Raw genomic sequence first — 25167 nt, forward strand, 5'->3', positions numbered from 1 at the left:
AATGTTCCATACTGTTTTCCATTTTGCACCAATTTACATTTCCACCAACAGTGTACTGAGGTTCCCTTTTCTCCACATCCTTGCCAATTTATTATTTGTGATCTTTTTAACAATAGCCATTCTGACAGGTGTGAGGTGATATCTCGTGGTTTTGATTTGCTTTTCTCTGGTAATTAGTGATTTTGAGCATCTTTTCTTGTGCCTGTGGCCATCTGTATGTCTTCTTTGGAAAAATATCTATTCAGGTCTCCTGCCCATGTTTTATTCAGGTGGTTTTTTTTTTTTGATATTGAGTTATATGAGTTTTTATATATTTTGGGTATTAACCCCTTATCAGATGTATCACTTGCAAATATCTTTTCCCATTTAGTAGGTTTTTTTGTTTTGTTTTGTTGATGGTTTCCCTCGCTGTGCAAAAACTTTTAACTTTATTTTCCATTTGTTTATTTTTGCTTTTGTTTTCCTTGCCTGAGGAGACAGATCTAAAAAAAACATTGCTAAGATTGATGTCAAAGAGTGTACTGCTTATGTTTTTTTCTAGGAGTTTTGTGATTTCTAGTCTTACATTTAGGTCTTTAGCCCATTTTGAGTTTTTGTATATGGTATGAAGAATGTTCTAATTTCATTCTTTTCCATGTACCGGTCCAGTTTCCCCAACACCGCTTATTGAAGATGCTATCTCTTCTCCATTGTGTATTTTGCCTCCATTGTAGTAGATTAATTGATCATAAGTACATGGGTTCACTTCTGGGCTTTCTGTTCTCTACCACTGATCTGTGTGTCGGTTTTTGTGCCAGGGCCCTGTTGTTTCTTTTTGAACAATATGAAATGTTAGGCTGAGGTGTTGGTGTGGAAATTTTAAGTAGAGTAGCCAAGGAAGGTGACTTTACAGTAAAGAGCTGAGGGAAGTGAAGGTGCTCACCCTGCAGATTATGAACGCCCAGCATTCCAGGCAGAATGTTGCAAGGCACCGAGATGGAGATGTCTCTGGCATGTTAGAGGAACAGCCAGGAGGCCAGCGTGGCAGGAACAGAGTGAAAACAGAGGAGAATGTTAGGAGATGAGGGCAGAGACCTAACTGGGCAGATCATCTACAGATGGTCTTAGAGGTCATCGTAAGAACTTTAGCATGTGATCCAGAGGAGCCCAGATTTCTTTTGGACAATTTTAAGCAGAAGAGTATATTGCAACAGGACCATTCTAGCTGCTGTAGACCCAAGTGGGGAGGCTATTGTAAAACTCCACGCAAGAGATGGTTTTGTAGAAAGACCAACAGAATGTTATGAGGATTGAATTTGGGTTATGAAAGAATAGCGAAGGATAGCACCAGGGTATTTGCTGAAACCTAAAGAATGAAGTTGCATTACCTGAGATGAGGAAGGCTAGGGAGCAACGGTGGAGGCAGGGGAGTGGCTCAGTGCTGAACATGTTAGGTTTGAGATACCTGCTGGACATCTCATGAGGGCTGTCAAATTGGTGATTGGATATATAGGTCTAGAGTTAAGAAAGAGGTGGTGCTGGAGAGTCAGGAATTAGCACTACACAGCTGATATTTAAATTCATAAGGAGACAACTAAGGGGGTGTTGAGATGGAAAGATAAGAAGCTCAAGGAGTGAGCCTGGGGCACTCCAACAGAAGTTTGGGGGATCTGAAGGAATGGCCAGAAGGGAGAAAGAAAGCTAGTAAAGCATAGTGTCATGAAAATCAAATGAAGGAAATAGTTTAAGAGAAAGAATAATCCATTGTGTCAAATGCTGCAGGTCAGTTAAATAAGATGAGACTGAGAACTGACCGCTGGTTATAGTATGGTTTCTCTAATGCTCCCCGACTTGTAACGGACTGTCTTGTTCTGACTTCTCCCCCAGGTTGTAGCAGACACCAACATAAGCGCCATAGCCACTCAGCTTGAGAACATGTCCACGGGCTACCACCTTGGTTCGCCCACTGCTGAGCACCATTCAGAAGACACGGAGTGAGTATTCTAGATGCAGGGTGCCTCTCAGGTGTGTGGGCAAAGCTCAGTGAGACCTTTTCCAGATCGTAGAGTGTGCTCTCTACAGGAGAGGAATGGGAAAGTGCACATTACCTTTTCTAATTCCCAGAGAATCTCCAGGAAAGCACCAGGGTTTCCCTGCTTCTCACAAGGCTTTGTTAACAGACTGTTGCCGCAGGGCCCGCACACACTGCATCTGGCCACCTTGACCGGTGCCTGGAAGAAACCGCAGAGTTACAGCCCAGGTGCACACTGCTTTATTATGCAAGAAACCAGGTTTCCTCAGTTTCCTAAGCTAAAATCGTGTTCTGAGGTTAAATCTTCTTGTCACACTTGCTGGCATTCTTGATTAAAACCAGTCATTGCAGTTAAGGTTGCTCATTAAAACAGTGCTTCTCAAACTAGGATGTCCATAAGAATAATCTAAAGAGCATATTTTTAAATGCTGATTCCTTTGGCCCCGTTCTCAGAGATTCTGAGTCGGTGGTCTGCAGCGCGTTCTCCAGGGAAATGCTGCAGATGAGCTGAGGACCACGCTTTGAGAAAGGCTGCCCAGAGTTAGTCTTCTCAGTCCCACCAGTGCCTGGTCGCTAGCAGGCACTCAATAAATGTTTGCTGACTCATCTGAATGGTTTATTGGAAGGATCTGATGATCATAGCCATGCCCAACATATTCCTGGTAATTCGTGAATTTACATGACAGCCTTGAGTTTGTTTTTCTGGAGGAAAGAGTATTAAACTAGGCTCATTTTACTTTTTCTCATTATGAAAGTAATGAGTGCATGCTATTAAAATGTGAAAAGTAAATGGAAATATAACATTTTCAAGCTACAGTGGCCTTTTCTTTTCAAAAAAAAAAAAATCATGATCCTATGTGAAGCATAGTGTACACTTAGCATACTTGGATGTGTCCATGGAAATACAGAGCTACATTGCCATCTTGGGTCCTTTCCACAGCTCCTGGCAGGCTGGGAACCATTAGTATAAAAGAATTTTAAAATTATTTATAATCCAACCACTGTTAACATTTGGAGATTTTTTTTTAACCAGTCTTCCATATGAAAGTAAATTAAGACTAATAAAGTGTGAGATAAATGGAGGCAAACTCCATCTCATGTTGCCAGTTGAGTGGAGCTGCATTCCTCCCCTCCCCCAGAAAACACGGCTCTGAGTGTGATTAGGCACAATTATGAAGGTCTCTAATGATTTGGTGGCCCCCAGAGGGTAGCTCTAAAACAGCGGTTTTGGACATCGAGGTTCCCACTTCAGTATCCTTAGAAATGGGGACTATGTTTGAAAGAGGAGACATGAATCAAGTTCATGTCTAGCCAGTGGGCTATCACAGAGAGTGCTTGTAAGGCCACAAAGTAATGAAAGGCAGAGCCTTATCCATGACGTCACTCCATTCAGCCGTAGGGGGTAATTCATCATTATTTCAGCAGATATTTATCGAGTGCCTTCCTAAGGCTAGACGCTGCACAAGTGCTGGGTCCTGAGGATTCAAACTTAGAAACGTAGGGAAAGGCACTGCCCCAGTCCTCATGAAACTGCCAGAGAATTGGAAAAACACATCCATAGATTCATGGCTATAAAAGAGTTGATAAGTGTAGGAGAGCTAAGTTCAGTAAGAGAGAGAAATAAGCACAGGGCCCTGTGAAACCACGGAAGAGAGGCATAATTCAATCCGGGAGAGGCACTCATACTTGAGTTTTAAAGTATTGGAAAAAGCAGGAGTGGCATTTGAAACATAGCATAGACATTCGGCAAGTACTGTGGATGCTTGCTATAAACAGCCAGTAGGTACATCAGCAAACAACTGGTATCAGTGTAAACCGGCTGAATCAAGCCTAAAATAAGCCGGGCGAAATTAAGGAGGCAGAGGGGGAAGAATATTCTAGTCAGACAGAACAGCATATTCAAAGGTTGCTCATACCCCAGTTTTGCAAATTTCTCTAAATGCGCAAATGGCCGAGCTTATATCAGATGGCTCTGCCTCTCGGACATGCATGCTGCCGCAAGACAGGTGACCCTGCCAGGATACGCATATGAGCTTCCTGAAAGTAAGACGAAGGGTCAGGGGTACCAGAGTTCCTCCAGGTTTTACCCTTCAGACAGCCACATTTGGGAATAAGAAATTGGCATTAGTTGCTTAGCTTTAACTACTTAAGCCCACACGGGTAATTTAACTTTCAGCCATGTTGTTTCTGAGAGAGATGACTTCCACACTGGACGAAGCTTTGAAAATCAAAATGATACATTTGGAACAGATTGTCTTCATCCATTTTGCTTCACCTTGGTTTCTCTCCTCTCTCCTGGCTTTCAGTTCTCATTTACACAGTTATGATGCTGAAGTTACGACAGGCACCTGTGCTTGGTGCTGGGAATGCTCAGAGGACAAAAACTTAAGGAGTTCATAGTCTGATAGAGGAGAAAGAGGGTTTAGGAACCATGATACAATATGACAAATGCCATGTGGAAATCTGGACCAAGTGCAAAGGGAGCACAGAGAAGGCTGAAGCTAATGCTTCCAGGGGAGTTAGGAAAGCATCACGTTGGAGATGGAGTGCGTTTTGAAGAATGAGTTCCTACCCTCAGAGCAAGTGAGAGATCAGGAGCCGTGAGGATATTCCAGCAGAACAAGAGCGGCCGCGGACAGAGCTCTCGGGCAGCTGTCACCTGTTCTGTTCGGAAGTCCACCTGCAGACTGCGGTGTACCGCAAGCTCGGGTGATGCCCCCTCCAGCTCCATGCACATTCTTCAAGGGTGTACAGACAGTTCTGTTCAGCTTTAAACAGTAAGTTTAAAAGTTAAAAACTAAGCAAATAGAAGGGTGCTTTGACAACTTCAGCATCATGACTTTATTTTTAGTTAAAAAACAGTGGGTTTTTATCAAAGAGAAACCCCTAAAACATCAAGAATATTGGCATGAAATGGGTAATTTAAAAATAAGTTTCTAGATTGGTCTCTTGACAGTTTGATCGGATAAACTGACCTTCATCGTTTCGCAGTATGAAAGTCTCTCTCAAATCTGTGTTCTTCCATGAAAATGAAATTCCCTCTCAATATCTATTCTTGAATTAAACAGCGTGCATTGTGTTTTCAGAACACCTCCACCTAAGATTATTACTTTGGAGAAAGGCTCTGAAGGATTGGGGTTTAGTATTGTAGGGGGTTATGGAAGTCCCCATGGAGACCTGCCAATTTATGTCAAGACTATATTTGCAAAGGTATTTTTTTCCTTTTTATTGTACTTATTTTTTCTTTTTTTTTTTTTTTTTAATGAAACCTAGGTGAGATTTTTTTTTTTAAGTGCTTTGCTTTGCTCTTCTTTGGGCTAAACCTTAAATACATGCATGCATGCTTATTTCATTTTCATCTTACAGAAAATTCCCGCACCAGACGAGTGAACAAAGAGTTCTTTTATAATAGTGGAATCACAGGAAATGTAAATTTCTTTGGACCCTATTACAAAAGTAGATGTCAACAGATTTTAGAGAGTGTCTTCTTCAGCAACCAGTATTAGGAGCATACCACACTCTTAGGAAGAGCTTTGGCCCTGGAAGTATTCTCCTGGGCTGGCACAAATATTGGACTTTCTCCTTTAAGAAAAGATAGCAGAGGGCTATGGCATAAAGCTTTGTACCAGCCACAGATCAGTGCAGCATCCTTGACTGCCCATCACCAAAACCTCAGGACGCTTTAGCTGAAGGTAATTTCTCTCTTCCAATAGTCTGCCAAGTACTTGCAGAATCAGCCCATGAGTTAGACTAAGACTGGATAATGGTGTTTTTCAGGAAGTAAATATTCTAGTTCCTCCTGCTTGGTACACTGGTCATGGTGTACATTTCTTACTGCTGCCTTTAGATGGATCTTAGATAAGCTTTTGATTTCATCATTAAAGCTGGAATTTAAATCTATTATAAACTTTCTAAATCTCTGAAAATTATTTAGCATTGATATTACAACTTTTTAATATCATTTGTTTATTAATTGATCTGATTGCCTCCTAGTGCTTTATTTCCCTAAGGAAATAAAGGTCTTCAAAAGAAATAGCTTCTTTCTCTTTTTAGAAAGCTATGTGATACACTGCGTACAAGTTTGCTTTTACCTTGCAGATCTTATCATCTGTTAATTGGGCCTAATCGTGACCTGACATAATCCTGAAGTCATTTGGCACTTGCTTTTGGCACACATTAGACAGCTGCAGATTTATGTATCTGTTTCCATCTTGCTGGGGTGCCTAAGGAGAAATGTTATTCCCAAACACACATCTGTTAACCTGGTGATAGACAAAAGGGGAGAGGGAAGGCAGATCAGAAACTTTCTGGATAACAGTGCTGCCCCAGTCTAATAGTTCCCACGGTGGATAAACTGCTTACAGACCCTCTTTCTCCTAAGATAACATCGTAAGTAGCTGTGATGATTCTTTGTAGGGGAGGGGGCATTGTTATACTTTGCATTTAAAAGAGCCAGCTCTGTAGATAAGGACAGTGGAAAGGCTGCAAAGTGAACCCCCACCTTTTACCAAGCTCTGCCTGCCTGCCTTTGCTTCTGGGAAGCCCCTCCAGAATGTGTGGAATCACCAGCTCACTTGATAACTGTGGGTAGATCCGCTAGGGTCCAGAGAGAGGACTGGGTAGCTTCTAAGGCCTTTTGCCCTGGGGCCCAGAGTTGAGCAGGCTGCAGCCGCTGTCCCCACCTACACAGTCACAGACACTGGTGGGACCAGCCAGGCTCGGTCTCTCAGGTCACCAGAGCACACGTTGCTGGCAGATTTTTGAAAAGAAACTACCATCAAATCACAGTGGGACGAGAGTAGTGGGAATAATGAATGGACTGAGGCGCACACAGTATGCCCTTTTCGAAGGTCCCCTTCAACACTGAAAGTGCTCATTTAGGAAGCACCTTTGTAGGTAGTACCGTGGTAGTAAATATTGAGTACCCTTGGTATGTTTTATTTTTTAAGGACTGGACCTTCTTGGTAATGTGAGGCACACCTGAAAAATGAAAAACTCTGAATAGAAAAAGAGAAAATTTCCAAAGTCCTAGCTAGTGACTTAGATAGTCCAGTCTCAATAAAAGAATATTCCAATGCAGATAATTGTCATTGTTATTCACATAGTTCCATAGTTTATTATAAGAAGACTTTGATGACTTTTTCTCTCTTTTTATTTGTTAGAGTGAACCAGTTGTATCATAATGTATAAGTTTTCTGTAGAGAAATCAGTAAACCAAAAACTAGCAAAGGAGTTCTTTTAATGGTGAAGTCTTTCTACAGCAAATTCTGACGCTAAGCTAAAGATTTCCCCCGTAGGCATTTTGAAGATCTAAGAACTATAGCTACATGTTTTCCTTTTTTTTTTTTTTAAACAGTGAATATATATCCTTTAAAACATTTATCTCTGATGCAGGTTTCTGGATCTCAGATGTCCACAAGGTGTGGATTATTATGTGACCTTTTTGGTGTCCTGAGCATCTTTTAATTGTTCTCTTGCTCAACTAAGAAGTGATTCATTTGGCCCATCCAGGTCTTTTTTCCCCTCCAGAAATAGGAAGCCTCACAGGCACTTCAGGGGTGTAGGATTTGTGAGACTTAGTCGATCTGTGTAACAGGCTGGAACCTTCAAAATCACAGCCAACTTTAGGTCTTAGTCCCTTCAGCAGCCAGATTTTACCAAAAACCAACAAGAGATTGGCCTAAAGACTTCAACAGCCCTGGAAAGTGAGGGAGCAGTGTTTTGGAGCCTGTGAAATCTGAACACATGAGTTTGATCATCATTCGAGTTTCAGCTGATTACGCTACCACCATTGTTGAGCTAATACTGTGTGCCAGACACTTCGTCCTTAGAACAGGCCGACAGGTGGAGAACGGAGCCTGTTTTGCAGCATCAGGGAAGGTGAAGTGACCAAGCTGGGACACGGCACGTGGGTAAGGCCACGCTCCCCAGCTAGATGGAGGTCTGTCTGGGGACCCCTTGTTTCTTCCTTCCCTTTGTTTAGTGCACGAACGCCACACTGATAAAGCAGGAGAGGAGATGCGGGTCAGTGTAATTATCAAGGAAGCAAGGCAATGCCTGAGATGGTGTGCGCATCTTAGAAAGTTGCAAAATCATCTTTTTTTGCATTAGTGAAAATAAAAACTTGACCTTAATGTCCTTTTAAAAAAAACTAGTTACATAGGTATCTGAGGTTTCCTAAAACCCTTAAATCTCAGTCTGTAAAATGTATTAAAAATCAAGGTAGCCAAGCCATTCTGATTTTATTCGTTAGAGTTAGTTGTTTAATCCTGTCTTTAGTGCAGTGAACAACTTTCTTAAAAGAAAAAAAAAGATTTGAATAAAGCTGCAAATTACTTAATTTTGGTATTTTCCCCCCAGTGTAGTCCTGGCTGTGAGTACTCTTTTTCACACATCTATACATGAATTCCACCCTTTTCGTGGTTTTGAAATTCTGGATAATTCACCCACCACTCAGGACCTCCACACTGTGTGCGGGACACAGGTCTCTGGAGCGTTAGTACCTCTTGGCTTGGCTCCTGTGTGAGTCAGTCTGGGGCCAGGTGCCTGTGGGCCTTGATTAATTTCCCCAGTAGCCTGACGTCATTCAGAGGACTCTTTTTGGCACTAACTTTTCAAGGGATTCTCACAGTTACCCTGACAGATAGAAAAAGCTTCCTGTGAATCATTTTCTAGATTCTTCCTTTCCTTAGCTGTCCAAAGTATATCCAGTAATATCATGGCATTTTTAGATACTCAGCTTAAAAAAATGAAAAAAAAAAGCCCAAGTTTCACTTGCTTTGTGCCATTCTGAGGAGCCATGCATGACTGAGTATGTGATGAAAGTAGTCATTTAGAAACCTGTTTAGTTGGATCAAAGATAAAGTTGAAGCTTTTGAATAAGATATTGCACAATTTTAGAGATGCTCCACTTTTGTGTATTTATATATAGAACAGCTTTATTGAGATATAATTCACATACCATACAGTTTACCCATTTAGAGGCTACAGTTACTTTTTGACGAATTACCACAGTGCTGCTAGCTTTATCATCACAATGGGAGCCCTATATAATGATGGTGTTGACAACAAAACTAACACCAGATTCAGTTCTGCCTTTGTTTGTTGCATATTCATGAATATGACATGATATGACATTCAGATTCCATTGAGTGCTGAATATTGAAATAAGGTCCTACTTGATTAAAAGAAATGGGAATGTCACTACATTTCTACTAGTATGTTATGTAAACAATGCATAATTATGGTTATTATACAACCATTATTCAAGTAACATATCCTACATTTTTCTTAATCTTCTGAATTTAAAAACATTACCTAGAAATGACTTTAACTGGTAGTTTATAAGATTATTCTTTTAATATGCACATCATAGTATTTCTGTTATATGAATAGTAATTGTATCACCCTGGATTAAACTGGAATGTTTCTTGTTTATAGGGAGCAGCTGCAGATGACGGCCAATTGAAGCGAGGTGATCAGATTTTAGCTGTTAATGGCGAGACTCTGGAAGGTGTTACTCATGAGCAAGCTGTGGCCATTCTAAAACGCCAGAGAGGGACTGTAGTCTTAACTGTGCTGTCATGAGCCTTGGGCCCTGAACACAAGATAGATGCTGTAGAATATCCATAGGAAGACGAAGTTCTGAAAGAGGATGAAAAACAGCCTCAACTAAAATCCACCTTCATTCTTACCGACTTACCCTCTCCGCACAGGAGACATGGCCCAAGTTTCATGTCAATTTCCCAAGTCAGCAATCTAGTATTTCCCAGCATCTGTCACCTCTTGTTGAGGTTAATTTCTAACAGCTGAATGAGTCTTACCCGTTTTGCATTTAACATCAATGTCTGTCAACTGGTAGTAAGTGGTTCTGATTATATTTGCTGAGCTGAAGTTAACAGCCTCTCATTCCTTGTGTCCTTCTCCCATCCCTACTCATACAAAGGCTGAGCAGCATCCTTGGAGCTCATCTGATGAACAGAAACAAATGTTAAGCAACTTGTCATCTCACTCATGATTTACTTTTGCTAATTGTCTCTTCAAATACGCCAGAAAACATTAGCGGTGTAATTAACTTACCAGTGAGCCCCATGATGAAATACCAAATTCTCCTGTGGGAAATTACTGTGCTCTCTTCTGTACGACTTACCATCAAATAAGTCTCAAATTCATTTCTCTGCATAGATCTTTATAAGCTAGTCATTGGTGATTATGATGAGTCAATTTGCAGACTGTAATCTAAAAATTCTGAACGGCTTTCTAATTGTTTTCTTAGCTACATAAATGCATACCACTGAGCAAATGCACCTTATTCTCAGTGGGAACAATTAGCATCCATGTTCTGAATTCTAACAATGCTAAATCATGCTCAAGTCTGGGAAGGTCATCTAGAGTTAAGGCATCTCCGTAGGCAGACGTCATCCCCACCCCTCAGGATGCACATGAGGAGGTAGAAGCCCCAGAACCACACTGCAGAGATCAGCAAGTTTTGCATAAAGTCAGCCGAGGTCCGGGTGGCCTTAGCCTTGTGCAAAGTACAGTGACAAATTTGAGTACCCCTCCTCTTGGCTCCGTACCGGTCAGTCCAGCAGCACAGACTGTAGGAACATAGATGGAGCAACACGCTCAGCCACAAAGTGACTGAGCAAATGAACTGAGCCTGGGAATCAGTGAAGGCTCCTTGGCTAATGTTTCCTGTTCTCCAGGGAGCTTCCTGTTTCCTGAAGTTTGCATGCTAAGAAAGCAACTACAGCAGAAAATACAGGAATACCTTTAAAGTCGGTTGGGAGCATTCTTATCCAGGTATTGCAGGAAAAAGAGGGAGATGCTTACAAGTGAATGTTATAGGTTCTTATGTAAAAAATGCCACAAAAGATAGAGTACCAGGATTAGTCCTAGAAGTAGTTCAGCGTTATTTAACTGAAACACAGTGCTGCAGGTGGTTCACACAATTATCGAAATGTAATGGGCTCTAATTTAAAATGTTATTTAATAAGTATAGATTTTAATTGAGAACTATCTTGGAATAGATGTAATCACAAAGTGCATTAACTCTTGTTGGAATATTTTGTGGTTATTCCAAAGTATAAGAGTGCTTAAATTTTATGTTGAAAATCTCTTTCATGACTGGTATTAAGTTTTCTGAAATCACACATGGCTTTTGAAATTTCTAATGTATCCCAAGATACGCAGTGTTGTTAGATCTTATCTTTCAATGCATGAGATCCTGTCAGACTCAGAACATTCTATGTTAATTGTATCTGCAAGAACACCTCAAGCAGCCAAGAAGAAATGAAGCCCAAATAAAACTTGAGAATGCACCTTAAAAAAAAATGTGTAGGTATCTAGATATCTAGATATATATACAGACACACATTTGAAATGTGATTCTGCTTGATTGGATGGAATGGCCATTAAATGCACATTTTGAAATAATAAATCATTGTTGTGTTTATTTACACACTATCCTTTTGCTACTAAAAGTCTATTGATAAAGGAATTGTAATGCTTTATACTCCTTGCTGCAGTAAATTGATAAAACTAGTGCTTCTCCTAACTGGCCCTGTCTCTGCTTGCATGACTAATAATTAACTGACTTCCCAAAAACATTTTTTTTTCATCAGAACTTACCAACAAGCTAAGAGGACAGAAGATGGGAATTTGTGACAGGAGTCATTCTCTCATCGCCACATAGATTGTTATAGCCTCGTCATTTGGGCCGTTTAAGCATAGTAATGATATCACTAGAGTTAGCATGAGAGAGAAGTCAACCAGGAGAGAGAAAACTGCTGAATGTTTGTGTGCTTAAGATGTTTCCAAAGATTCTAAATAAATGTAGCTGCCAAGGAGCAAGTGGAGTTTTATTATATACAAAAAAAAGTTTAATTTCTGATTCTGATTTTGTTTTTTCAACAGTTATTTTGTTCCTTAATAGGAAAAAAAAAAATCCAACTTTTCACAAGGTTTTCCGGTGTCCTGTTAAAATCTAGAATCCATTAATGGCTGTCTCATGTTCATTGCCAGCTATGTTTTCAGGCATTAGAAAAGATCCTTCACAAAGGAGCCGGTATAAGAGTCCAGAAGGTGAGTCTTGGCATCACAATGCCAGAGTCTGAATCCTGACTCAGTAGCCATGTGACTTTTTCCAAGTTATTTCTTCAGTTAGAAAGGGAGTGAGGGGGTTTCAAAGCACAATAATGAGTAAACCCAAGTCGAAGCCTTAGTCTTGTGCTTGGCTCCTAGCAAGCACTACATAAATAAATAGTAGCAATAAACCTCTTGACCCATCTATGGAGGTGGTCTGAAATTAGGCACTTATGCTGGTGACTAGTGGTTTCAATCAGTAATGCCTTTAAATGTTTCTTTCTAGGGGGGAATAATTAGGTTTATTTATTTATTTCTAATGGAGGTACTGGGGATTGAACCCAGGACCTTGTGCATACTAAACACACACGCTACCACTGAGCTATACCCTGCCCGCCCTTAAAAGATAATATTTCTGAGGATGGCTTAGTTTTGAATTGTTGCTCAAAATCAGATAGCAAAGTGTGTAACTGATTCTAATGCTGTGAGCTTGAGGAACTAGACCCTGTGTCATCAAAAAGCCACAGCCAAGCTGAAACTAAGGCTCGCCATGGGATGTACCTGGGATAGGGAGCAATACCAACTCCATACGCCTGCCGCCCTCCTCCAGAACCAGGCAAGGCACCTCAGTCACCATCAATCTTTGGCAAGGAATTTTAACCTGATATACACCTTAATTCCAGGAATTTGGAATTGTAAACTGCTGTTTCTGTTAACCCAGCCACTCCCTTTCTTCCCTTCTTCACACCCAGCCACTGTCAAAGAAGTCAGCCCCCCCCCCCAACCAGATGATAAGCTTTGAAAACAGGGACTATGTTGCATCCATCTTCATGTTAATTCCACCCAATGTGCTTTTCATTTCCTTCCTCGTGTTGATGTTTTCTTTTACACTGGAGGTCAGCAAGTTTTCATGTGAAGAACCGGATAGCAAATACTTTAGCCTTTTCAGTCCTCTGCAATCTTTGTCATAACTACTCAGCTCTGCCATTGGAGCGTGGGTACAGCAATAGACAGTACATAAATGAGCAAGCTGGCTGTGTTCCAATAAAGCTTTATTTACAAACACAGGCAGTGGGACAAGTTTGGCCCACAGGCTGTACTCTGCCCCTGCTTTATACACTTGAATATATTCTAAGGTTTGTAGTAGTTAAGATCCTTATCTGCTATATTCCATTTTCGATATCCCTGAAGCTCTTTCTATTGCTTATCTTTCCTGATTAAGGTTGGGTCTTATTTTTTGGCTTCTTTGCATGTCTGATAATTTTTTATTGAATGCCCAGCATTGTAAACTTTACATTGTTGGGTGATGGATTCCTTTGCATTCCTTTAAATAGCAGTGGGCTGTTCTGGCATTCAGTCATGTTGCTTGTGATCACTTTGATCCTTTCAAGTCTTGTTTTTAGGCTTTCTTAGGGTAGGTCTCATGCAGCCCTTCAGGCTAGTTTTGTCCCACTATTAAGGCATTATTCTGAAATTTCTACCCAATGCTCATAAATTATGAGGTCTTTTCACTCTAGCAAGTGGAAACTATTCATAGCCCAGGCTGAACTGCAGGTGGTCCTTTCCTGGCCTTGAGGAGTTCCCTCTCATGCACGTGCAGATCAGTATGCCAGTCACGACTTAAGGGGGCCCCTCTGCAGGGCTCTGTAGCTCTCACTCTGCAGCTCCCTCCTGGCCAGCGCCCTGCCTTACCTCTTCCCCATCTTGGCAGCCCCGAGCTTTGATCTCCCTCTGCTCCTCAGGGAGTCTCTCTGGTTCCCATTTCCTGGGCCTTGTGGCCTGGATACTGCCTGCTGGCAGTAAACTGGGGCACTTGCAGACCTTTCCTTGGCTCCCTCCTTTTGAACATTAAAATCCTGTGATGCCTGTTGTCCGACGTCTGAAAACTGGTTTCATGTATTATGTACACTTTTCTAGTTGTTTCCTACAGCAGGTGGGCAACTCCCATAGCACTTAATTCATGGACGGAAGCAAAAGTCCTTTATCCTTGATCGAATCAAAGGTTTTAAGATGATGGGAATTGATTTCTCACAATATGACAATTTGATTTTCTGCAAGCATTTTGCACTTAGAGAAGCACAGTCCCAGAGAAGGCCCCTTGGTTCCTCCCGGCGTCTGGAACTGACAGCCCATTTGGCTCAGATCTTGGGATCCTTCTCCACCCCCCGTCCCCAGCCACACCTGTGCAGGTGGCCCGAGGAGGAGACCCTTTTCCAGGAACACTTTATCAGGATCAAAACTACCACCGTCTTGCCTTAGGAGATGGAGTCACATCACCTTTTCTTACAGTGTTGATTTTCAAACTTTATAAGCAATTGAAATTGCCCTCAATTTTATACTTGGTTTGTACTTCTATTTTTCTATTAAAGTCTGGATAGTGAGACTTTTTTGAACACAATTTTAAATTTAGGTGATAGTTTCAGTTTTATGTCAGCCTAGTGCAAATGTGAAATTTTTGACAGCTTGACTCTCAATCTGCAGATTCTCTATATTTAAGTAAAGATGAAAAAAGAAACATTTCACTGTCTACATAACACCACGATAAACTGAAATTTGGAAGAGTAACGTGTGTGTGTGTGTGTGTGTGTGTGTGTGTGTGTGTGTGTGTGTGTAAAAGACTTTAACCCCCACTTGTTCTGGGCAGCGCTTCCATTTCCAGTCACTTTAAGGAGCAAGAAGTTGCTGTGGTCTTGGGTCTCTAAGATGTTGCTGTCAAGTGTCAGGACCCATGCTGGGCAAAGTTACATAGGAGAAAAATATTTTCTGATCCTCTTTCTAGAATCAGGTTTTGGAAATGTTGGCAGCCTTGGAATTGGAGACTGTCCTGCTCACCACAAAGCCACTCTCATCTCACAGGTGGGAGAAACGTGCCAGAGGGAGTAAGCCGCTTGCCCAGTCACCCAGCTGACTGGCAGGCAGAAGAGCCTCCAGTAAACCTCAGTGGGAATTCGTCAGTTTAGCCAGCTACTGTAGAGCACCCACACATGGCTTCTGAATTAGCCCCAAACTTTTAAAGCTTATTTCAGTTCTCCCTAACTTAGCTCCACAACACAAGGCACTTACAAGACAGAAATAAGGGCTAGGAAACAAATTAAAATAGAGATATCCTTTGGATGTTGACAAAGAAGACCCCGTCTGTCGACTCCCCATATGGCTCTGCATTCTGGGAGGAATTCCCACAGCAGGACATGCTGGACACCCTCATGGTTTAGACAGTCATTCAAGGCAGCCATGGCTGACGACAGGTGCAGTGTCACCTACCCCTCCCGCCTGATGTCCTCACTGGGCACCTGTCCAGCTCTCCTCTCCTGGGAGAGCAAAAGAAATGGTGATGGAGGAAGGGGTACCAGCCATTCAACTCCAGAAACTTCTTTTATTTCCCTGGGAACTTCAGGATAGCTGTTTGCAAACAGGTTACAGTGCTACCCACCCTCCCCCATACCTTAGGGGCTAAGATTCATTTGTTCTTAAAGACTGGGAGCAGAAATTTCCTGTCTGACATCATATTAAGGTTCTCTAGAGAAACAGAACAAATGGGGGGTGGGTGTGTGTGTAGAGAGATTATAAGGAACTGGCTCCTCCAATTATGGCAAGTCCAACATCTGCAGTGTGGGCTGGCAGGCTCACAACCCAGCGGCGTTGATGGTGCAAACAAGCCCGAAGGCTGTCTGCAGGAGGATGTCCTCTTGCTCAGAGAGGCCAATCATTTTGTTTAATTCAGGCCTTCAACTGATTGGATAAGGCCCTCCCACATTACAGAGAGCAATCTGCTAACTCAGAGTCTACAGATTTAAATGTTAGTCTCATCCAAAAACACCCTGAGTTGACACATAGCATTAACTATTTACAGACATTATGGGACATTGAACTGCAACTCCTCTAGGGGTGGCCTTGCCTTAAGGTAAGCACAGAAGTGTTCTTGGTCCTTGTTCTCAACCCTTTCCCAGCCTCTTGCCCCCTCTGGTGTCCACGACTGTGGTGCTATCACCATCACCACTGTCACCTCCCCAGGTCGCCAGGGGCAGACAGCTGAGATCTTCCTTCTGCCATCCCACCACCAGGGACCCCTAGGTATTTATTCCTAATCAGGTGGCTTCTCATTGCACTCAGGGTAAAGTCCAAGCTCAGCATGTTTTTGAGGCACTTCATGATTTAGCTTCCATCTTAATCTCCAGCAATGGTATTAACACTGGTGTCACCAAATACTTCCCAGGAGAAGCCAAGCTCTCGCCCGGAGGCCTTTGCACACATAGCACGGAGGGCAATGCTGCTCGAGGTTTAACCACTGACAGGCGTCAGCAGCATCACCCGGGAGAGATGCAAATGGCCCTGGACCACCTGAATCAGAATCTCTGGGGTGAGGCCCAGCAACCTATGTTTTAATAGGATCTCCAGTTGATCTGATACACAGTGAAGTTAGAGGACCACAGGGCTGGAGTATTCACTTTCCTTTTCCTCCTGGTCTGTGGTCAGTTATAATTGCCAAGTTCTTTTCAGCGAATACCTCCAAATGCTAGAGGCGGACAGGAAGACAGGCTTCCTCCCTCACCGCCCTACCCTCTGAGGCACAGCAAGTCCGATTGGTTCAGCCACTTGCATAAACACCAGCAGGCAGCAGAGCACAGCACAAGACGCAGCCCTCACCTGTCCACAAAGCTCTGCCAGCCGCCCTGCCTTTTTAGGTTCCTAACATTGGCTGTACACTAAAATCATCTGGGGATAATTTAAATGCCCAATGCTGGGGATACACCCCAGACCAATTAAATGGGAACTGGGGGAAGAAAGGGTGAGAGCCAAGACTTTTATTAAAATCTCCCCAGGGGATTCTAATGTGCAGACAGGGTTGAGAACAATTGTTTTAGTGCCTCCCACAAACACCTGGCTTGAAAAGTTTCAGACCCAGGCAATTGCAACAACATTCAGGCTTTCTGTCCCACCAGTTAGATCCTTCCTGAGGAAGGGGTGGAGGTGGGAGGGGACAGGCAGAACTGAGAGTTCCAGACCTGGAAGGCTCCCCCGCAGGGGCTGGCCTTTAGCTCATCAGGCCCTGTTTAAGCAAGGGGGAAGGGGGTGCCTCTTCCATCCTCCTCCCAGTGACAGATCTTGTACACATTCACTCCACTAACTTAAAAATTTCGCTAAGGTAATGCGCCCTTTGTGTCATTTTAGATGGTGATGTTTGAAGCCACCTCGAGAGTGTATCGTCTTTGAATTGCTAATTACCCATCTTTGGACATCTGATTCCTGCTTGGGGTACAACTTCAGTTGTAGAGTAGGGCAGAGGAAAGCTAGTTTCTGTGCTCATCACACTAAGTATATTATGATAGTTAAAGGGGCTATAAAGTCTTCTTTGAAAAGTCGCTTCCTCAGGGAGCCTTCCCTGACCTCACAGACCTGGATTTGTCTCTCCTCTGCTTGGGGTCACCCTGAGCTTCCCCTATCATGCAATTATGGGAGATCTGTTAACATGTCTTGTTTTCACGTCAAATTCAGAATACCTTAAGGACAGAAACAGTGTCTTCCTTACTTGTACCCCCAGCACCTAGCAGAGTGCCTGGTACAAAATAAACGTTCAAATATTTGTTGAACTGAAATATCTGGGCCAGGAACAGTGCCAGATACAATTTAAAAAAAAAAATCTCTCTGGGATTTACTTTGAAATGGATTTTTTAAAAGATGGATTCATGGATGAATAGGTAGACGGGTATGTGGACAGCTGTGTGATAAAACAAGTCTAGAAAAATGTTAATGTCAGAATCTTGGCAGTGGATGTTCTCCATGAAAGTTTTCTACTTTGCTGTATGTTTGAAATTTTGCATAATAAAATACTGGGGAGCGAGGGAACGATGGATCTTCACAATCCTTCAGGATATGGTTTTATTCTCCCCACGGTTTACAAAAGGTGGAAATGAAGACTCAAATAAATCAGAAGTCAAGGTCACACGATGAGGGGGAGGCAGGATTCACACTGTCTCTGCCAAACCACCTCCCCTCAGCTCTCGGACACAGACTCCCTATCTGGCTGACAAATTGAAGGCGGACCCCAGGACCAGATAGCCCAGTTCGGACCCATGAATTAAACCGGAATGTTTTGTTTCCACGACTGGGAAGGCCACAACCCGCTTGTTTAAAACCATGGCAAAGGGTGGGGATGCGGCTCCTTATTCCCCTTAGGGGGCTGGAAGACCCCCTCCTCCGCCCCCCGCATTTATTACTGAATAGCCTGACTGTTCAGTGGACAGTTTCCTTACCTGAAAACCCCCCCGCAGCCGCAGGGCAGGCTTCACGGAGCCATTATGTGTGATCGTTTGACAAGACAAAGATGCATCAATTAAATCTGGCTTCAAGATCAGAGCTGGGCATCAAGGGCTCGTTTGAAATACCACTGTGACTTCCCTCGCACAGCCTCGGAGTTTTATGTCCATAATTGAAATATAATTACTCCTTCTTTCAAACCGTTCCTTCATCGCTGGTTTTCTAGTGCAGCTGAGGATCCTAAACAGGGAGGTTTGCCAGGCTTTTGATTTGCCGCACGCTGGTGAGGACAGGACATGTGCTTCACTGGCAGGTTGATTCTCTTTCAGCTGCAGAGGCTAGAAACGAAACCCTGGCTCAGGGCCACGCGCACCCAAACTTGCTCCCTTCCGATTCTGTGCGCGCCCCAGCCAGCGGCAGCCTGCGATACAGAAGACAGCCGCGCGAGGGCGCGCGAGAGTTGCTGCGAGTTCCGGGAGTCTCTGCTGCACCGGGCAGGCACAGGGGATGAACATTTCGCTGAGTCTTCAGTAAGTGGAAGGGTCCAAGGAGCCCGGTATGAGCTCACCCCTTCCACATCTCAAGACACCAGGTCACATTGCTTATTGTTGCGGGGTTATTATGAGTGTTTTTAGAGCTGGAAGAGGAGGCGAGTGTAAATTACGCTGAAAAAGGACTGTGATTTAAGCTAGTTGAACTCTGGTGGAAGCTCCTTTCTGGATCCCCTGTGATCCCTCCAGAACTGTTCGCCCCCAGGCTTCTTCATCTCGGTAAACAGCTTCACATCCACCTCGCCGGCCAAGTCAAAACCCGTAGAATCACCCTAGCAGCTAAGCCACCCACCAGAACTGTTGGCCCTGCTCCTAATGCATGTCTGTAGGGTGTCCACTTTGCTCCATCTCCAGAGCCACCAGCCTGGTCCAGACCACCGTCATGCTGTGCCTGGAACTACTTCTAACTGCTCTCCCAGTTTTCAGTCTCTCAACCGTCAATTCATACTCCAGAGAATTAGAGTCGAATGATGTTCTTGAGATGTTAATAGGACCTTGTGACCTCTTCCACACACCCTGCTTCAAACCCTTCACTGACCTTAGATAAATTCCTCTTTTTTTTTTTTTTTAACATGGCCTAGAATAATCTGTTCTTACCCGTGTCTCCCTTGCAGTTGCAACCTCTCTTTCAGTTCCTCTTGCTCTAAGCTCCTGACCCCAGGACATGCACTCAAGCTCTTCCTCCTATTTTTGTGCCAACTCATCCTCTCCCTTCAACTCCAGACTTGGTATCTCCTTAGCAAGGTCACTCATGAGGCCACCGTAACCTAATGCCCCTGCCTCATCCTGTTATTATTATTTGTATTTTAGTACCTGGTTCTTTGCCTTCATTACACTTACGACAGTATGCAATTGTGTATTCATTTGTGTTTTGTTTACTGTATGGCTCCCACTAGATTGCAAGTGTAAAACAAAGAATGTTGCCTACTCTCCAGTTCTACAAGGATCAAGTCATGAGCCACTGCAGTTGCTGACCAGCAGGGGTTCAGGGCAAAGAACAGGATGAGGCACTCTGGGCTTTGGAAACAAGCCCTTAGAAAGTTATATTTCAGGAAAAAAATTTTTATGACATTTTAATGAATTCTTGTATCTCCCCATACATACAAAAGCATTAAAATCATTATCTGAGACACCTGTCCCTCGTGACTAGCAGTAACTTTTTGCCAAGATGGATGCACAATGGCACGTGTTCCCTAGCCAAAATCAGATTTATACTGGCCTCTCCACCAACCTCCTTGGAGCAGTTCCTCAGAGCTATCTGAGGGGCCAATTCCGAGGCTACAGTCCTCAGTAATGTCCCAGAATAAAGCTGAAATTCGCAACTCTTATGTTGTGTGTTTTTAAGTTGGCACAAATATGAAGAGAGGGACCATGACTATCTTTTTCACCACTGTATATCCAGCCAGCTCTTTGCACATTGCTTGCCATGTAGTAGTTGCTCAATTAACCTTAGCTGACAGTATTAATTTTTAAAAATCCTTCTTAATCCTCCAGAGTTATAATCCTTCCCTCCTTAGTATGACAAAGAGACACTTTTTAGTGGTTATATGCGTGAACTCTGTAACAGGACACCAAGGTTCAAATCTTGGCTCTTAGAACTTTGGGCAAGTTACTTTGCCTTAGTAACCTCATCTGTAAAGTGGGGATGATGATGGTAAGAGTGATACCTACTTCATGGGATAACATAACACAGGATGCTAAAATGAATTAACATAGATGTGAAATCAGAGCAGTGCTTGGCACATAGTAAAATTAGCTATTATTACTATATCTGTACCTTGTGCATTGCTTTATTAGTGCATACATCACTGCTTTTTGTAATTATTTTCATACCCATGTCACTCTCTAGGTCATGAATTAAATTAGATCATCACTCAGTTCATACCCACAAGGTCTAACACAGTGCCCGGCAAAGTCAGTGCAGTGCTCAATAAAATTGGACTTACCTTGGTATATTACATAACATTCAATTATGAAAAATATATATTTCTTTTTCTCACCATACTCTTATTCTTCCAGACTCTTCATTAAAATTAGGCTAATAATGAATAACAGATCATCAAAATTCAAGATTTTTTTTTAACTTGAGAAAAGGAGAAAGGAAAAACAACAGGAATAAGAAAGTATTCCTGGAGAGGAAGCATCTCTTGGATTGTAAAATTTCATTAAACATTTGGAAGGGAAGTCTTTATGATTCTAATTACAGACTGTCATGTCTGTAGAGGAATTGACCTCCTTCATTTATGCAATTTCATGTTTTGAACATTCTGACTAATGTATTAAATCAGGAAACAATAAGCTGGCAATGTTATCAAGAATCAGTCTGTACCATGGTCATTTGTGTTATTCCCTAAGGAAATAACCAAAATTGTACACAAAGATTAATATAAATGGATGGTCATCCCAATACATACTGTGATTTATAATAGTGAAAACAACCTAAAGTCTCCCATAACCCACGTGGGAACAGTTAAATACAGCACGGCACAGAGCTACCTAGTGGAAAATGATGTAGCTTGTTCAAGATGTATTGTCAAAGAAATTTTTGTACCAGGGGTACAAAACTAAAAAGACACAAAAACAAGATTATAACATGGTGCTTTTTTTCTGGGATTATGTGTGATTTTAATTTTCATCTCTAGTATTTTTGTACTTTCCAGTCTTTTACACTTTAATGGACAAGTGGTTTCTTTTTTGATTATAAAATGATTTTTAAACTCAGTATTAATTTTACATTTTGGCATTCATTCCATCATTTTTCATGTTTCTCCAGAGTGTGGCCCATGAACAGTTTACATCAAGATCCCAGCGCAGGCAGGTGCACACTTAGGAATTAGAATCTGCCTTTTCACATACTTCCTCAGGTGAGTCTTCACTGAGTATACGCTGAAGTTTACAAAGCCTCAGGTTTGGCAACTAGGAAAGAAGAAAAAAACTTGTATTTAATATAAAAAGAACTATAAAGAGAGTATAAACTTTAAAAGTTGTGAACCACTCTACTGTACACCTGTAACATACAATATTGTACATCAACGATGCTTCAATTAAAAAAAAAAGCGTCTAAGACAGCTACTCACACTCATGGCCAGAAGATGGCGCAGGTTTTCCATTTACCTGATCCACGTCCTCAGAATGAAATCTTGGTTCAAAAGAAATTGCTTGAACATCGTATTACATAAGCCCGGGAGGGCATCCTCACCTGGAAGTGAAAACTAGACTCTTCATTGTGGGGTGGGATTAGGCATCCTTTCTCCATAGAAACCACTCTTCTGTAGAGAAAGATTAGTGGGTTAGGTAGGATACGTCCCTCGGGCTAGGACAGCACCACACCCCAAAGGGAAGCCCTCACCAGCCCCTTGTTTTACCTTGGCTGCAAAGTCAGGGCCAGCTGTTAGGATAGGGTGGATCTCTGTGAAATTCAGGAACAAGCGTGAAAAGCAAAGGGAGAGGGTCTCCAGGCCCAGGGCAGGTAGAGCAGCATAAACCGACTCCCCAGCCTGCTCTCTTCTTTTCCTCCCACTTTGAGTCCCAGCGTCAGCGGGAGCTGGGGGAGGAGCCCACCCCGGGGCCCCGCCTACGTATGTATCCAAGGGAGCACAGCGCCCACAGCGTGTGCAGAAGGCCTTGTCCTCCAAGACCCAGCCGCCTGTTACAGCTTCCAAGAAACCCTGCTCAGCACCCCGCCTCCGCCCACCCCCGCAAGTGTGGCGGACAGCCTTCTCGGCCATTCAGAGAACCCAGGCTTGCCTTTATCTTTTCAATTCACGTATTGTGTTTCAGTCCGCCTGTTTGCAAGGTCTGTCTTTCCCAGGAGATGCTGGGCTGTCAGCTACTGGCTGTAGGCTATCAGGTACTGCTTTCCCACGCACCAGACGTAGACTGGGGCGGGGGGTGGGGGGGAGGGTATCATTCACAATAGCAATGAAAATAAGTAGTACCCAGAAATAATATTCACCAAAATAAAAAAAATAAAAAAAAAAAGGAAAATGTGTAAGACCTGAGGGAAGAACTGCCAGAAGTTAAAATAAATGATGATACCAACAATATTAACAGCAAGCACTTACAGGCCGCTCCACCACGGGGCTGTTCTGAGTGCGTTCGCTTATTTTACTTCATTTAATCAACAGCCTGTGAGGCAGGGACCACAGTATTTCTCATCTTACAGGAAACGGAGGCACAAAGAGGTTAAGGAATTTGCCTGACAAGATTTCATCTCCATTGTTAGAAAGCCTGAATAATATATCACTCCTCTCCAATTGTTTTTTATATTTAATTCAAATCTCATTAAAATCCCTAGAGAAAGAAAGTTCACCGATGGTGAAGGATTCATATTTTATGTAAGTAGGAAAGTGCTAGGAAAAATCTGAGAGAATGGGCATCAAATGTTGAGGTAAACTTGGATTCTCTATGCTTTCATGTATTTAGCAAACATTGCAGGACGCTTGTATTACTGAGTTCTAAGCAATGTGAAAAGCACTTTAACTGAATTATGTCAAGTTCTCCCAACCCCATGAGGTAGGTACTATTTTGCCTACTTTATAGATTTTAGAAATGGAAGCACAGAGAGGTTAACTAACTTACTGAAGATCACGCAGCTGGTAAAGTGTTGTGTCAACTCAACAGTTTGAATCTGGAGCCAGCTTTCTTATGAGTGGGCATTACTGCATTCCAAGAAAACATTGACCGCACACAGAGATGAGTGCCTTAATGGCAGGAGTCCCAGGATGCTAGGACTCAGAAGAGTTCGTAATTCAGGCTAGAGGGTCAAACAAGGCTTCCTCTTAGAGGAGCAGAGGGTCAGCAAAGCAGGACTTTGAAACAGTGCTTAGCACATAGTAGGTACACAATAAGTATTTGACAAATGAGTTGATTAACCTAACAAAGAGGATGGAACTGGGCTGACAAAGAGCATCCCAAGCAGAGTAAGGTGAGGGGTGTGTCTCAGCTCTGCCTCAGAGCTGGGTTTCTTCAACATTCTGATGCTACAAGTCCAGGATTGCCGCTCCCTTTCGGGCCTAGGGTGTCCTGGCAGGTGGCAGGGGTATCAACTTGATAATCAAACTGTTACCAGGCAAAATCTTCTAGACTAACAGGCCAGACATGTCTGAAGAGCTGGGCAGATTCAAAGATGGACCGGAGTCAGACAAGGAGCACACCACAAGGGGAAGCCTGTTTGCCCCAAATCCCTTGGTGGCTTGTGATCTGCTTCCAAGGTGATTCCCTAGGGTCACTCTGGACCAGATAGGGGCCGAAGGGACAGTGGTTTTCAAAGACTTTTTACTCATTTTCCTCACAAAACACATTTTTAGGTTGCCATCTAAAATTTTTGAATCCTAAGTTTAAATAATTTCAAAGGATATACTTTCCAGAGTTTTTAATATCCTGAACACTCATTAAGTGTATTTTTTGTCTAAAACAGATTGAATTCATCCAGTTCATGGTAAGTGTGCTCCTTATAACCTAAGCAGCAAAGCCAGTCCCATCAAATGAGTCTTACTTTCTGTCAGAAAAACTTGGACTTCACATTTCAGTTCAAGTAATGGTGTTAACATACATCCTGCGGAGCTGTACCACTTCTGAGTCTCAGTCCAATAGAGACAAGGAGGGGAGAGGGAGGGAGGGAGGGAGGGAGGACGAGAGGGGAGGGTATGTGGATGAATGAAGGGATGGATGTGTGGGTGGGTGGGTGGGTGGAGAGGCTTGTTGCCTGGGTGAGATGAAGCAGCTCCTCTTCCAGCGTTTCTCCTGGAAGCCTCCAGGCTGAGCATGTGAGAGGTTCCCACTCAGAAGCAGGCACTCTCCGCCAGATTTTTATACCTGGGGTGGGGGATGGGGGATTCTCCCATGGTGAATCCAGTCACTATTTTGTAAAGCAGGAAAAGAAGGATTGAGAAATAGACGTGGGAAGGCCATAGCCCAGTCGCCTTCTCAGGGAGATCAGCTTTAGATACACATGGCAGCTGAGACCCTGGGAACTGAGTCTCTTAAAACTATTTAAGAGCCACAGAGTGCGGGCTGGGGGCCATGGCGCCATGATCTTTCCCTCAGTTTGTCCTCTCTCACCTTCTTGGACAGACACGACACTGAGAATGTGCCAAGTCACAAGGACAATGGTAGAAAAATCACCGTTGGCTGTCACCAGAAAGGGCAATCCGTAAACACTCTGTTCTTTTCTTAACTTCCCACTCTGGCGTCACACTATGTCGCGTGCAGGCTTTTATTCCTGAGTCGTGGCTAAACTACTTAGTCTTAAATGATTGGCCTCAA

The 25167-nt window shown here is 42.9% G+C and overlaps 1 protein-coding gene and 1 long non-coding RNA gene across 9 annotated transcripts in view; one reads left to right on the plus strand and one right to left on the minus strand.

Annotated features, from left to right (window-relative positions):
• PATJ (PATJ crumbs cell polarity complex component) overlaps window positions 1-11856 on the plus strand; it is a 291845-nt gene extending 279989 nt beyond the window's left edge. For 6 of the 8 annotated variants that reach the window (XM_032494431.1, XM_032494434.1, XM_032494435.1 and 3 more), the window contains 3 exons: window positions 1867-1973; window positions 5098-5221; window positions 9452-11856. In XM_032494431.1, the coding sequence (XP_032350322.1) occupies window positions 1867-1973; window positions 5098-5221; window positions 9452-9598 (378 nt within the window). In that variant the 3' untranslated portion in view covers window positions 9599-11856. The other 2 variants (XM_032494436.1, XM_032494437.1) reach the window with 2 other exon arrangements.
• A 9636-nt stretch (window positions 11857-21492) lies between these two features.
• Window positions 21493-22617, minus strand: LOC106729182. The gene is made up of 3 exons (XR_001365522.2): window positions 22266-22617; window positions 22100-22169; window positions 21493-21816 (listed from the first exon to the last, which is right to left on the minus strand). It is a non-coding gene; the product is annotated as an uncharacterized LOC106729182 (long non-coding RNA).
• Window positions 22618-25167: the final 2550 nt, after the last annotated feature.

This window comes from Camelus ferus, chromosome 13, assembly GCF_009834535.1.
Source record: "Camelus ferus isolate YT-003-E chromosome 13, BCGSAC_Cfer_1.0, whole genome shotgun sequence".
In the NCBI taxonomy this organism is placed as follows: Eukaryota; Metazoa; Chordata; class Mammalia; order Artiodactyla; family Camelidae; genus Camelus; species Camelus ferus.